Consider the following 15,434-nt stretch of genomic DNA (forward strand, 5'->3'; position numbering starts at 1 on the left):
GGGGGAAAAAGCATCATATGTTGGTTGCTGATCAAGAGCATGTACAGTATTCTGTGAGACAGAACCTTACCCACTCCAAATTTTATCTCCATGGTGATGATGTCACACCAGCAGGACATCCCACAAATCCAGCTGCTTCTGGGTGATGCAGAACATGATAAGCTGGTGAATCCCATGAATAACCGGCCCTTTATTTATTTTACTGTAGCACTCTCCCTAGATGTCTGTATGGTGTAACCTTCTCCAAAAGGCCCACTATGGCCGTCCTCATTAAAATTGTAATCTCTGCATCCCAAATTTCCCTTTTTCTACTTGCTTTTTTCCCCATAGCACCTTTTACTATTAGTCTATATAATTAAATTATGTATTATACTTATTGTTTATTTTCTGGCCCCCACCCTGAATATAATGTTTATCTTTGCCCCACTCTGAATGTAAGCTCTCAGAGTGTTTGTAGTCAAGAAGGGGAAGGAAAAGATTATTGTTTTGTTCATTTGTGTATAGTAGGCCCTTAATAAACATATATTGATTGATTGAATGAATGAATGAATGAGGAGTTCTTTGCTAGAAGCACTATCATATGGGATACAGTAACTGTGATTAAGAAATTCCACAAATCCATGGGTTCCAGTACTGGCACAAGCATGGAAGGCAAGGAACTAAAATTCAAATTCAGAATATCTGTTCCAGTGTGGGCCAATCACCCCTGCCTCCATGCTTTTGAAAGGGTCCTATGTACCTGTCACCAGATAGGTGGTTCATTTTCTGTGGTTAATGGCACCATATCAGGGCTTAGATTGGCCACCAGGCTAGCAGGCTCACGGCTGGAATACACTGCTGGTGTACTGCAAGTGGCGATAGGCAGATCAGCCTTGCTAAGTGAGAAGTCCGTGTTATTGGCCCCAGCCTTAGTCCCCACCACTGTCACGTGGTGACTTGTTCATGAACCCCCTGAGCAAGCACTAGGGTGCCAGGGAGACAGGCTGACTGACATCTATAGGGGAGTCGTCTTCTCTAAGTGATTACAAGAGCTTCTCTTATAGCTTTTGTGCCTGCGGGACATTGAGGGAGGTCTTGGCTCATCTCCTGGGATCAGTTCCTCTTTGGCTCTGAGGCCCAGGAAATCGCTAATTCTACATGCTGTCATACTGGGTCCTGGCCATTATTACGTTGTCACAGTGGGACTGTGCAAGCGTGATGTCTCAGTTTCATATAGCTTCTGTAGGAAGATGGAACTAATTGTGTCATAAGAAAGTGTGCTTACACCCTGGATGTCAGATCAAAATGGTAAAGATTGCTTGACGTTTTTACAACATATCAGGATGATATGTTACAAATGTAAGAAACCTGGTAACACCCATGTGGGGTTTCCTCTATCTAGCAGGATTGCACCCACGCAGAATATTCCTTGTGAGGAAACTGGAAGGTTAGAGAAGCAAGATTCATTGAAAATCCCCCTAATCCTATGTCCTCTGTAATGCTTTTCTGAAAACGCATCATCTGATCATATTGCAGGAAATGCAACTGCTACATGATTTAAACATTCATTTTCTCTAAGCCTCAAACCTGGTCCAACTCCATTTATGTAGTGTCAGCCATGGGCTTGGTTTAGGTGAGGAGAGGTCCAGAGTGGAGACAAGATCTCTTCTGGATTTTGAGGTGTCCTAATACCCATTATTTGCGAATGAGCTTAAGTCCTCACAGGGGCCATGCCAACAGGACATGGTGTCCAGAAGAGTCAGAGGAGCTAATTATTGGATTCAATCACAGGCCAGTACAGGGATCTTGGAGCCCAAAGTACATTGCTTCTTGGGCAGAGAAAGGGAGAGGCTGTCCCCACCGTAAAACTGGCAAAAAGGTTTGGCTGCTGCCACTTGTAATGTTGCAGGACAAGCCACTGACAGAACCTCTCAGACACTGGAGTGAGGAAGGAAGAGAATTTATTGAGCTAGCTGTGGAGCATCAGTTGACTAGTATCCAAAACACGGAGCTCCCCAAAGAGCAGCTTCTTTCCCTTTTTAAGGGCTTACAACTCTAAAGAGGGAGCACAGGTGAAACTGTGTCATTGCCCATTGGCTGGGCAGCTGACCTCACAGTCTTTGGCTTTCATTGATTTGTTAATTTATATTTGGCACATGCAGGAAGGGAAAAAGGAGAAGGGTTATAGGATCTGAACAAAGGTGATAAATTACTTGGTGGTAGATGCAGCTCTAAGTGGGGGGGGGGTCTGGATTGTGCAAACATGGAGTCTGTGACTCGGGGCAGGTTCCTGGTCAGAGGGAGAACATTCCTCTGCTACATTCTCAAGGTTTATAGATAACATAGACACCAGTTACAGAAGGGGTGATTTTCCCAGCCCTCAGGCCTCACTGCAGCAAGGCCACTGACATCTGCTATTCACCTGACTGCTGACTTCTGCTTGTTTTACTTTTTTTTTTTTTTTTTACTGCGAATATATTTTTTATTTAGTCATTCTGTTTACAATTGAAACTCTGGGAATTCAAAATTAACATCCTTGCCCGTGAGCTTCTTATAGACACCAGAAAAAGTTTCAACCTTGTGTTCCACATTGTTCTGCTGTGCTTTGTCCAAATGAACCTTTATGAGCCGGCTGCCATCCAGTTTCACGCGGATTCTCTTGCCCACAATTTCACTTGGGAAGACCAGGTCCTCAAGGATTGCATCGTGCACAGCTGTCAGTGTACGGCTCCTGGGACGCTTTTGTTTATTTTTTGTACGGCTTTTTCGAGTTGGTTTAGGCAGAATTCTCCTCTGGGCAATAAAGACAACATGCTTCCCACTGAACTTTTTCTCCAATTCGCGTACCAGCCGGACTTGGATTTTCTGGAAAGATTTTAGTTGAGGAACAGGAACAAAGATTATGATAGCTTTCCGGCCACCACCAACTTCAATTTCCTTGGCTGCCGTAATATTCAGCTCCCTGAGCTGAGCCTTGAGGTCCGAGTTCATCTCCAGCTCCAGAAGAGCCTGGGAGATGCCGGACTCGAACTCGTCTGGCTTCTCGCCATTGGGCTTCACGATCTTGGCGCTCGAACTGAACATGGCTTTCTCCTTGGCGAGTGCCGACTTAGGACTGTTTTACTTTTACTACCAGCAAGCAACAGGCATGTTGCTTCCCCTCACAGTAAAAAGAAGCCACTGTAAAAAGAGTGAGGTGGGATAAAAAGAGCAAGATTTTATTATCCATGCTAGAGAGGGGAGAAGTGGATATAATTCTTTACAAAAATGTCCACTCTTTAATTTGTGGCAGAAACACAGGGTTTTTGAAAGAGAGGATTTGGAATGCAGAAGAGGCAGAGGGCTCGGAGGTGTCAGGTGGGGAGACCCACTCCAATGGCTTGTCTTGAATTATCGTTCCATCTGGTGAAGGGGCCAGCACCATCATGGTTGGAAGTGTCTGGTCCATACCAGGATCCAGCTCCTGAAGCTTCTAGGGAAACATATTGACCAGATAAGTGAGTATGATGTGTGCTTAACAAGCATCTAGGTAAATAAATGTGCCTAAGGTGTGGGAGCACAGCATGGGAAAAGAAAAGGGGTGGAGATTGAAAGCACATTCCAAGGCTGTGTTTCAGGATGAAAGGAAACACATATGCAGTTTGTCTCAAAGTTATATCTTGAGATTGGGGAGAAAGGAGGCAAGAAAACAAAGTTTTCAAATGCGGTTTGAAACCATCCAGCCAAGCTGCTGGGTTACGCTATTAAATACAATGCATGCTATTAAAACAGATATTGTGGTAGAGCTAGCATCTAGTACTGCTACCCTTTCCTGACTACTGCCAGTCATGGGAATTCTTGCCCCCAGCCTGGCCCTCACCCTTCACCCTAATGCTACCATCATCCATCAGCCCCCCTCTACCAGCATGGAGCCCCATAGCCCCATACCATCTGTGATGGCTCCAGCTTTCCCCTCTTCACTTTGCTCCTGCTGGTGCTGTGGCTGCTACGTGGTTCCACTCGGCCTGTCCACAGATGCAGCCTTGGGAAACCCCAACTTGAAAAATAAGCAAATTGCAAACAAGACAGATATCTTCCCTCTTTCCAATCTCATCACTGTGTTTACCCAGTTGATAATTCTACCTTAAGATCATGGCAAAAGAGAGATGGTGTGGAAAAAGTAAAAATGGAGTGATGGCAGACAAAAAAAAAAGAGAGAGAGAGAGGCCTCTACTCATTACTGCAGCCCGTTGGCCGGCACACGGGGGTCTGCTTTGCTTAGCTAGTAAAGGTGGTGCTTGGAGGAGCTACAGCACACCCCCTTTTCCCACAGAACAGCATAGCATTAGTAGAGCAGAGCACACAGGTCTTAGACACAGAAGTTTCTGTATATCCCCACCAAGCTGAGACATTAACTCCCCAGAGGTCCAGAGCCTAGCCAAACCAGACCCGTTGGGATGAGTTCATTGCGTAAAAACTTGGTGAATTTGCAAGAGATGAGACCCCCACAGGCTGCTCTGCCCTAGAGTTTATGGTCTTCACATCTTGAACACCCCTCAGAGGTTTTCTTCCTGGATGAACAATCCATAGCCTGTGGTTTATTATGGGTTAGGGTTAGGATTTTGCACCACCTGGGGGATAGACCATGAAGGCAACTGCCCTTTTCCATCAATCTCAAAATAAATTCAAATGGGAGGGTTGGTGGTTTCCTCAGCAAGCAGAGCTCTGGGAAGCTAGCTAGCACCACAGGACCTACCTCAAATAAGACCCCAGAGGTTGGTCGGGTGTGGTGGCTCATGCCTATAATCCCAGCCCTTTGGGAGATGGAGGTGGGAGGATTGCTTGATCCAAGGAGTTTAAGACCAGCCTGGGCTGGGTGCAGTGGCTCACACCTGTAATCCCAGCACTTTGAGAGGCCAAGTTGGGAGAATCACTTGAGGTCGGGAGTTCGAGACTAGCCTGACCAACATGGAGAAACCCCATCTCTACTAAAAATATAAAATTAGCCAGGCATGGTGGCGCATGCCTGTAATCCCAGCTACTAGGGAGGCTGAGGCAGGAGAATCACTTGAACCCTGGAGGCAGAGGTTGCAGTGGGCCAAGATCACACCATTGCACTCCAGCTTAGGTAACGAGCGGAACTCTGTCTAAAAATAAAAAAAACCAGCCTGAGCAACAAGGCAAAATCCCATTTCTACAAAAAATACAAATATTAGCTAGGCATGGTAGTGCACACCTATAGTCCCAGCTACTTGGGAGGCTTAGGTGGGAGGACCACTTGAGCCCAGGAGGTCAAGGTTGCAGTGAGCCATGATCGTGCTACTGCACCCCAGCCTCAGTGACAGAGCAAGACCCAGTCTCAAGCAGACAACCCAGTAATGCTCTGCAGACTCATGGTAGGTGCCTGGGTTGGTTGGGTGGGTGGAGCACAGAAAACGCTAGGTTGGCTCATTCACGATCTGTGTTGCAGGACCAGAGACTCTGGTTTGAAATAATAGAGACCTCTCAACTTCCTTTTTTTTTTTGAGACAGAGTTTCGGTCTTGTTACCCAGGCTGGAGTGCAATGGCGCCATCTCGGCTCACCGCAACCTCCTCCTCCTGGGTTCAGGCAATTCTCCTGCCTCAGCCTCCTGAGTAGCTGGGATTACAGGCAGACACCACCATGCCCAGCTAATTTTTTGTGCTTTTAGTAGAGACAGGGTTTCACCATGTTGACCAGGATGGTCTCAATCTCTTGACCTTGTGATCCACCTGCCTCAGCCTCCCAATCAACTTCTTAATAGATGACTGAGGTGAGCACATGCTATCAGAAGGACAGTTCTGTGTCCAGTCTGGGGGATTCCCATTCAGCTGTGGCACATTAGCAGAGTCACTCTGTCATTTCTTGTGCTTTTGTCTATGGTTTCATAGGATACCACTATACACCACTGTGGTGACTTCCCCTTTACCATTTTCTTTGTTTTATTCTTTTCTTTTGATGTTTAATTTTGACATAATTTCTGACTTAAAGTTGCATGGCTGGGCACAGTGACTCACACCTATAATCCCGGCACTTTGGAAGGCTGAGGCAAGAGGATCACTTGAGCTCAGGAGTTTGAGACCAGCTTGGGCAACATGGAGAGACCCCGTCACTACTAAAAATTAAGAAATCAGCCCAGCATGGTGGTATATACTTGTGATCCCAGCCCCTCAGGAGGTTGAGATGGAAGGATCTCTTGAGCACCGAAGTTTGAGGCTGCAGTGAGCCGTAATCATGCCACTGCACTCCAGCCTGGCCAACAGAGTAACCCTGACTCAAAAAAAAACAAAAAGAAAGAAAAGTTGCAAAAATAGTACCAAGATTTTCTGTATACCCTTCACCACATTCCTGAAATGCTAACATTTTACCACATTTTTCTTAATCCTCTCTGTCTCTGACACACATGCACACACATACACCCCGTATATTATGTTTTTCATAGCATATGGGAATAAGTTACAAACATCCTGAACACTTTAATGGATTTTCTAAAATAAAGGTATTATTTAAAACAGCCTCAGTACAATAGCCAAATTCAGGAAACCAACATTAATACAGTATTATTATCTAATCTACAGGCAAAACTGGCTACATAATTGTGGGGGTGCCCGGTGCAAAATAAAATGTGGAGTTCCTTGTTCAAAAACAACAGGGGAAAACATTTCACTAAAGGTACGCTAATAAAAAGCTTTTCTCTTTCTTTCAGAGTCTCTGTCTAGACCTGTCATGGCACTTTTTATTTACTGTTTCTGTCACTCTCCCTCAGGCACAGGGACAGTTTTGGAGCAGTGCGGACCCTCAGAGCTACCTAGAGTCCCTGACTGCTACTTGGTGGTTTGTGCTGGAGGATTCCACTTGCTGCTGGATTCCTCCTCATGCCAGCTTCCCGACTGAAGCTCTGTGACCCAGCTGGGGGTGGGAAATCAATCTTCCCTGTCCACAGGTCCATTGCACCGACCCATGGATGGGCAGTCCCCAAGTGATTGCAACCTCTGTGCTGAGATGTGCTTAGTACAGGATCAGGATGGGTGAGAAGAGGCTATCGGGATAGGTGAGAGGCTGGCCCCTGCCAAGTCACCGGTTGAATGTACCATGCTGCTGCCAGCCCGGGACTGGGACAGTAACTGGCATTTTCTGAAAAGCCACAGGATGTGTACAACTAACTCTGACCCTTCCTGCACCCTTTCCCAAGCTCCCACTGCGTGTGGCTGGCAATGGTAGAACATGGGCCTCTCCTTGCTGATGTGATGCGACTGCCATCTGCATAGCAGCAGTCAGGGGGCAAAGGTGGAAAGGGGCAGGCTGAGCAGAGCCATGGTGCCAGGGGGTGGGGGGTGAGCTGCTGAGAACCCACCCCGGGGAGGCAGCAAGAGGTGGAACTGCTCTTCCGTCCGGACGCCTGGCTCCCAGAGCATGAGCCATAGTCCAGTTGATCTTCACTTACAAACACAGATTCAAATAACTGAGAATTTAAAGAGAATGACCACAGGGAATTACATCCTGGGTGCAGGGTCCTTCTGAGTGCAGGGCCCTGTATGACTTGAGCGCTTGCCTACAAAGCCCCTCTGTAGACCTTATTCTGATTTTACAAACTGTATCAATAATGTCCTTTATAACAAAAGAATATCCTGGATTCTGCATTGCACGTTGCATTTAGTTGTCAGTCTCTTTAATCTTCTTTCTTTTTCTTTTTTAAAATTACCTAGTTCGGGAGCAGATTAATCTTCTTTCATCTGGAAAAGTTTCTCAGTCTTTTTTTGTCTTTCATGGCGTTAACATTTTGGACGATTAAAGGCCATCTAGTTTACAGAATGCCTCTCAGTTGAGCGTATCTGATATGTCTTCACAATGAGATTCATGTTACGCATTTCTGGCAGGAATGCTACAGAAAAGACACTGTGTTCTCTGTGGTGGGTCATACCGCAGGCACATGCTGTTGATTTGTTTTGTTACTAATGGTGTTAACTTTGATTACTTGAGTAAGATAGTGGCTGCCTATTTTACCATTTTCAATGAATTTGTCAGAAGATACTTTGGGTCTATGCAAAAATCTTCTTACTCCTCAAAATTTTACCCACTGCTTTTAGCGTACATTGATGATTCTTGCCTAAATCAATGATTATTTAATGGTTGCTAGATGATGTTTTCCTCTTATTTTTTTCTTGTATTTATTCATATTTTTTCTAGAGACAGGGTCTCGTTATATTGCTCTGGCTTATCTCGAACTCCTGGCCTCAAGAGTTCCTCCCACCTCAGCATCCCAAAGTACTGGGATTACATGTGTGAGCCTCATGCCCAGCTGTTAAATGATGGTTTTCGAATTCTGTCCTTGACCCCTTGTCTGCCTTTATTGAGTCTTTTTGGCCTCCTATCCTTGCCTACAATGTGACAGCTAGGCATTGTGTTCCATCTACTCTTCTGAGCCTGCAGACACAATGCAGGTAGGGGAGGTCTGGGGCTCTGATCTCTCCTCTGAGGTTTGGGTTAAATTTCCCACGCCAGGGTTTACTCCATTAGTTAGTGGAGTATCTTACTCCAAAGAGGGTGTTAAGCTTCACATCACATTCCTATCATCCTTATCATCCTTCTTTCTCTCCTTTCTTCCTTCCGTAATTCAGAGATTATGAGAATCATGGCTCTGACTCATATCTTAACACTTTAAAAAAGAAATCGGGAAACCATCATTCTCAGCAAACTGACAAAAGAACAGAAAATCAAACACCGCATGTTCTCACTCATAGGCGGGTGTTGAACAATAAGAACACATGGACACAGGGAGGGGAGCATCACACACTGGGGTCTGTTGGGGGGAATAGGGGAGGGACAGCGGGGGGTGGGGAGTAAGGGAGAGATAGCATGGGGAGAAATGCCAGATATAGGTGAAGGGGAGAAAGGCAGCAAATCACGCTGCCATGTGTGTATCTATGCAACAATCTTGCATGTTCCTCACATGTACCCCAAAACCTAAAATGCAATTAAAAAAAAAAAAGATGAATGCTGGCCAGGCACAGTGGCTCACGCCTGTAATCCAAGCACTTTGGAGGCCAAGGCGGGCGGATTACCTGCGGTCGGGAGTTCAAGACCAGCCTGACCAACATGGTGAAACCCAGTCTTTATTTAAAATAAAAAAAAAAAGAAAAAAGAAATCCCAGGCCCCTCTTTTCCCCCATGGTATCATGTCTGCAGAACCAATCTACAGGTACTTGTTGAGTACTTATTCTGTGCATGCCATTTTGCTTGGCTCACTGTAGAGAAGAAATGTGTAAGGCAAAGTCACTTTCAAGAACCCACAAGATGTAAACATGAAGAGTAGAAGCAGGCCCAGGTTATCTCTGTGTAGTCTACATGGAGAGGTCCAGGGGATTTTATGGGATTGGGAGGTAAACAGGGCATGGCAGAGCTGAACTTTAATGATAGCAAACTGCTTAAAAGCATTGGCTCTAGAATTAGACTTTGATTCAAACACCATCTCTATTCCTTGCTGGTTTGTTATTCTGGGCGAGTAATTTATCTTCATGACCTTCAGGTTTTTCCTTTGTAAGAGACAGATATTAATAGAATCTTCCTCTCAGGGCTGTGGGAATATTAAATGAGATAATGCATTCTAAGCACTTAGGTTGGTTCCTGACATATCTTAAGTGTTTCATAAATAGTAGTTATTAAAAATTTAAAGGAAGGTATTATGTATCAAAGCTTTTCATATGCATGTCCACTGTTGACCCAGAAATTCCACTTCTTAGAATCTATCATGAGCAAACAATCAGAAATGCCCAGTGATTACTTATTGTATTCAGAAAACTTAACAATCTTAACATTTAACCACTGAAGCTTGTTTAAATAAGCAATGATCTCTTCATGCAAGGAAAGTGCTACATATATTAGCAATTATGTTACAGAATATTTAATGATAGAAGAAAATCTTTACCTAATATTGTCAACTGGTAAAAGCAGGCTATAAATCTGCCATAATATATAATCTTAAACTTTCATTCTTCCCAGAAACATTTTTAAAGGACTTGAGGAGCTTGCCACTGCCCCAAGGGGCATTTGGAAGATCTTCCTCCAGTAAGTGTGAATTTAAAAATTTAATGGGAGGGAGGCTGAGGCGGGCGGATCACGAGGTCAAGAGATCGAGACCATCCTGGCCAACATGGTGAAATCCCGTCTCTATTAAAAATACAACAAATAGCCGGGCATGGTGGCACATGCCTGTGGTCCCAGCTACTCAGGAGGCTGAGGTGGAAGAATCGCTTGAACCCTGGAGGCAGAGGTTGCAGTGAGCCAAGATTGCACCACTGCACTGCAGCCTGGCGATAGAGCGAGACTCCATCTCAAAAAAAAAAAAAAAAAAATTAATGGGACCTCAATATTATGTCCGGAGGATTATTCCCAGTGCCCATGTAGCGTATCTGGCACCCACTAGCCTCTGTGAGAGTTTGTGAGAGTTAAGTTTATCTGTTTGTCTTTGCATACCGGCAACTTTTGTAACACAACAGCTCTCAGAATCCAGACATGGTGCTTTGAACCACTGGGTATTTGTCCTGATGGGGACCAGGCACTATGGGCCTTGAACTTTCAGCTGTGAACAAATCTCAGGGAAGAAGGAGAGAAGAGGGAAGAGACCTAAGAATTGAGATTTCCCCCCCACAATATGGCCTTTTAATTGATTTAAAGAGAGGAGGCGTGAAACTGCAAAATTTCTGTGAAGCGAACGAAGCAGGGTGTTTTTATTAGTTCTCATTTCTTGCTTTGAATTCTCAATGCCCTACTTCTGTCCAAGCTTACAATCCATCATAACCAGATGACGGTAAAGCTGCCCACCCTGTTTCTCTAAACAAATCTTCCCAGTTCTAGAACTGAGATGTTTTGGGGGCGCGATGGACAGAGTCTCACTTAGTCTCTCAGGCTGGAATGTGGTAACGTAAATTTGGCTCACTGCAACCTCCACTTATGGGTTCAAGTGACTCACATGCCTCAGCCACCCAAGTAGCTAACATTACAGGTGTGTGCCACCACACCTGGCTAACTTTTTTTATATTTTTAGTAGAGATGGGGTTTCACCATGTTGGCCAGGCTGGTCTTGAACTCCTGACCTCAAGTGATCCACCCACCTTGGCCTCCCAAAGTGCTGAGATTACAAGCATGAGCCACCACTCCCGGCCAAGAACTGAGACTTTAAGCTCTCACTGTATTTGACTATGGGCAAGTTGTTCCTGCTGGTAGTCAGACTTCTAAGATGACTCCAAAGACCTCCACTTCCTGGTTTTCATGCCTTTGTGTATTCTCCTCCTTGAGTGTTGATTGAGCCTAGTGACTTGATTCTAATGAGCAGTGATATCATGAAAAATGTTGGGATGTCACTTCTGAAATTAGAGTACAAAAGACTATGACTACAATAACTTATTGTATATTTCAAAATAGCTACAAGAGAAACTTTGGAATTTTCCCAACACAAAGAAATAATAATTGCCTCAGGTGATGGATATACCAATTATTTTGATTTGATCATTATACATTGTGTGCATGTATGAAAATATCACATGCCCCCTATAAATATGTATGACAATTATGTATCAGTAAAAAAGACTGGCTGGGCATGGTGGCTTACACCTGTAATCCCAGCACTTTGGAACGCTGAGATGGGCAGATCACTTGAGGTCAGGAGTTTGAGACCAGCCAGGCCAACATGGTGATACCCCGTCTCTACTAAAAATACGAAAATTAGCCAGGTGTGTTGCTGCCCCTATAATCCCAGCTACTCGGGAGGTTGAGGCGGAAGAATTGCTTGAACCCAGGAGGTAGAAGCTTCAGTGAGCCGAGATTGCACCACTGCACTCTATCGTGGGCAACAGAGTAAGTGAGACTCCGTCTAAAAACAAAACAAAAGACTATGACTTCCATCTTCTGTTCACTCTCTTTGGAGCTTCTTGCTTGCTCAGTCTGATAAAAACAATCTACTTTATCAGAATTATGAGCTGCTCTCATAACTGGGCAGTCCCAGCCAGGATCTAAGTGCACAGGGAGTCCCCACAGCTGCCCAGGCACTTTGCCCGGGGGACACCCCTCACTGGTTCCCTTCCTGTCAGTGTTGACCACTTTTGGTGCAAGGATCGCTTGGAGTGAAGACACGTACCTGATTTTTGCGTGCTTTTGGATTTGCACATGCTGGGGTAAATCACCACGACCTTTGTGACAATTCTCACTGGATAGTGATCTGGATAACACTCCATTTGACCCCAGTTTCATAGCACAGGAAGGACATTGGATAGGTCCAGTCTTCCCTGAGTGTGGCAACTGTCTAACAGATCCAGGGCTAGGGAAAATGGCTTTAATGACTGCCTCAACTACAGACACTGTGCTTTGTGCTCCTGAGGGATTTTTCTCTCTCTCTCTCTCTTTCGAGTTCCTCTCTGGAAACCCAGGCTGGAGTGCACTGAATCAGAGCAGTAAATAAGGGAGAGTGCCCACATGAATGCTTCCTCAAGAAGAAACAAATGTATTTAAGGACTCTGCAACCTCTGCCTCCTGGGTGCAAGTGATTCTCGTGCCTCAGCCTCCTGAGTAGCTGGGAATACAGGCATTTATCACCATGGCCAGCTAATCTCTGTATTTTTAGTAGAGACATAGTTTTGCCATATTGGCCAGGCTGGTCTTGAACTCCTGACCTCAAGTGATCCGCTTGCCTTGGCCTCCCAAAGTGCTGGAATTACAGATGTGTGCCACCATACCCAACCTGCTCCTAAGGGATACGTTTCCGTCTGCAGTCAGGAAAACCAGCCCTGGGCCTGCGGGTGCATTAGGAGAGGAAATCGTGGACAATGTTTAAAGGGCTCAGTGACACCTTTCTCGGTACACAATGAAACTGTTACCAAACACTGGACAAGTTCCCCAAAACTGTTGTCCAGGGTCTCCCAAGGGATTTTGGGAGGAGATTCCATCTGTCAGGGAGGGGGTGGTCTCTGAAGGGGATTTGCCAGGAGGGATTCCTGATGACACAGGGTACTTCTTCAGATTGACTTTGCTCCCACGGTGGGGAGTGGCTGCTCATCACCATGTGCTTAGAAATGTGTCCATTACTTTAAGGATCAGCGCTAATGAAACTGGTGTTGCTATCACAGCACAGCAAGTCTTTGGATTCTCTAGCTAAAGTTGTTTAGACACTGGGATAGCATTAGATTACCCACCGGTTGAACAAAGCCAACTCCTCCTGTTGCACTTACATTAACACCTTGGCTGAAGTTGAAATGCATATGGATAAAATAAGAGAGCAAGTGTCATGGTGGCAACAGATAAAAGATGAACTAGGATTGGGTGACTGGTATTCTGGACTGTTTTCTTGGATCTCACAAGGGATCCAATCTATATTTTCTGGTATCTTTACATTTGGCTTATATCTTGTATTGTTAGCGTAGTTTATGTTTTCATTAATGTCATCATCAAATATGGATTAACATGCTGCTCCAAGACTATAACAGGTAAGAGTACCCAGATGATGGAATTCCAGAATGCAGGCTATGGGTCCGGCCCCTGTGAACACTTTCAGTTTCAAGTGGACAGGTTCCATTCTTCAGTTTCCATACCTTTGCCCCTTTTCAGCAGGAAGTAGCCAGAAAAGAATGACACCGCTTTTCCTGCATGAATGAGGAATGGAAAAGGATAGTGGGGATTTGTAACTGGGCCCCTTGAGATCTCAGCATCCAAGCATTTTTAGTGACTGAAATAACGACAATTCTGATCAGGCCCTTGTGTGCCTGCACTTGCTTTTTGCCCAATATTCTTAGTTCCCACAACATAATTATAAACTGCTGATGTACCATTTCTCTGTCAAGCAGCAGGAGTTAACTTCAGGGTCACAGAAAAAGTTTAAAAGAAGACATAAATGTATTTCAGGACATTGTGAATAGCTGCTGACTCCCAGAAGTCTGGTTGTTTTAGATGTTATCTGAGAGTGAAGAAACACAGACTTTTCCCCTTGGTTCCCTGAAACTCCCCCTCTCTTAGTCTCTAGCCACATAAAAACTCTCTGCTTCTTTACTTAAGGCAAATTTGAGAGATCTTGCCCTCCTGCCTTCTTGTTTTGACCACATTAAGTAAACCTTTCTCTGTTTCCAAGCACCTGTGTGTCAGTGTTGGCATCAGCTGTACGTTGGGTACACAAGCCTGAATTTTGGGTTCTATGTCAAGGTTGGGTGGTGAATGCACATACAGTTGAATTATAGAGACAATGATTACATTTTCTGAATCTCAGAACCAGCTAGTTCTGGTGTTTTGTGAGTAGGAGAAGGAGCTTAGATTCAATGATTTAGGTGTTGAGCAATTCAGGAATTTCTAGGACATTCTGGTAAAACAGAATATCTGATTGGGGTTAGCCATGGAGAATGCTCCCCCTTGTGAGATGTTGAGAAGGGAAGAGAGAGTGGGGATGGGTGAGATGGAGCCCAGGTGCTAGGAATGAGGCAATCTGTCTTTTGTGGAAGTCCTCAGTAGGTTAATGTGACTGTTGCTGTCCAACCTGGAAAAAGAAGACAGCGACCAGGGGAGGCATTTAGGATGTTGTCTCAGACTCTTCCCAGAGATGGTCCAGGAATCCTGCTTCCCGGTGTCCTCCACAAAAGGGAGATGTGTTTGTTGTCTTGGCAGCATAACTCGGTGTTTTAAAGCTTTTCTGATAAAACCTTTAACTGGAAATCACCCATGGGGGAAATTCTGAGATCTGACAGAGTGTGGCATAGCCATTACAACCAGGGACTTTGCAAATGTACTGACGTGAGCTTAATGAGCAGCTCTGCCACTTTCCAACTGTGTGGCCTTGAAACATTACTGATCTGTTGTATCCCTGTTTCCTCATTTACCACTACTTCCTAAACTTGAGTGAGTCCATGTATCACCCAGGGATCTTGTTACAATACTGGTCATGAGATTCCACATTTCTAACAAGTTCTCACGTGACCTGGAAGCTACCTGTTCCTGGAGCACCCTTTGAGTAGTAATGTGATTCTTAGAGTTACCCTGAGGTTTATGTGTATTCTTTATGAAGAGCTTAGCATGGGGCCTGGCATAATGGCTTGGAGTTATTGTTCCTTGGGCAATGGGAAGCAGCTGACTTGGATTTTGGGGGAGGACCCTAAATCAGAGTGGTAAATAAAGGAGAGAGCCCACATGAACGCTCCCTCTTCAGATCTGCCCTCTATCCCAGAGGAAGTCTGTAAAAAATTATGGATTGGAGGGATTACAATGTAATGGGAAGGGCCTTTTGGTGGGGCCAAGGATGCCTCTGTTTCATTCCCACCCTATGATCTTAAAGAATCCCTCCCCATCTTTGGGCCCTCTTGAAATCAATAAATGAAATGATTCCTGTGTTTTTCTCCTTTCCCTCCAAGTTGTTGTAATTGGTGTTGCTTAAAACAAACCAAAGGCTCCAGGACTAGAGCTCCTCACTTCTCTCCTGACGCAGCC

At 45.0% G+C, this 15,434-nt stretch overlaps 1 protein-coding gene across 1 annotated transcript; it reads right to left on the reverse strand.

Annotated features, from left to right (window-relative positions):
* Nucleotides 1-2,420: 2,420 nt before the first annotated feature.
* On the reverse strand, nucleotides 2,421-3,094 carry LOC100402218 (small ribosomal subunit protein eS7). Its single transcript, XM_002747646.6, has one exon. It carries the CDS (start codon nucleotides 3,061-3,063, stop codon nucleotides 2,479-2,481), a length of 585 nt encoding a protein of 194 aa, XP_002747692.2. The 5' UTR covers nucleotides 3,064-3,094; the 3' UTR covers nucleotides 2,421-2,478.
* Nucleotides 3,095-15,434: the final 12,340 nt, after the last annotated feature.

This window comes from Callithrix jacchus, chromosome 5 (assembly GCF_049354715.1).
Source record: "Callithrix jacchus isolate 240 chromosome 5, calJac240_pri, whole genome shotgun sequence".
NCBI lineage: Eukaryota > Metazoa > Chordata > Mammalia > Primates > Cebidae > Callithrix > Callithrix jacchus.

Bases quoted from the DNA above. Each gene is read 5' to 3' on its own strand.
- LOC100402218 (XM_002747646.6), bottom strand. From the start codon at position 3,063: ATGTTCAGTTCGAGCGCCAAGATCGTGAAGCCCAATGGCGAGAAGCCA.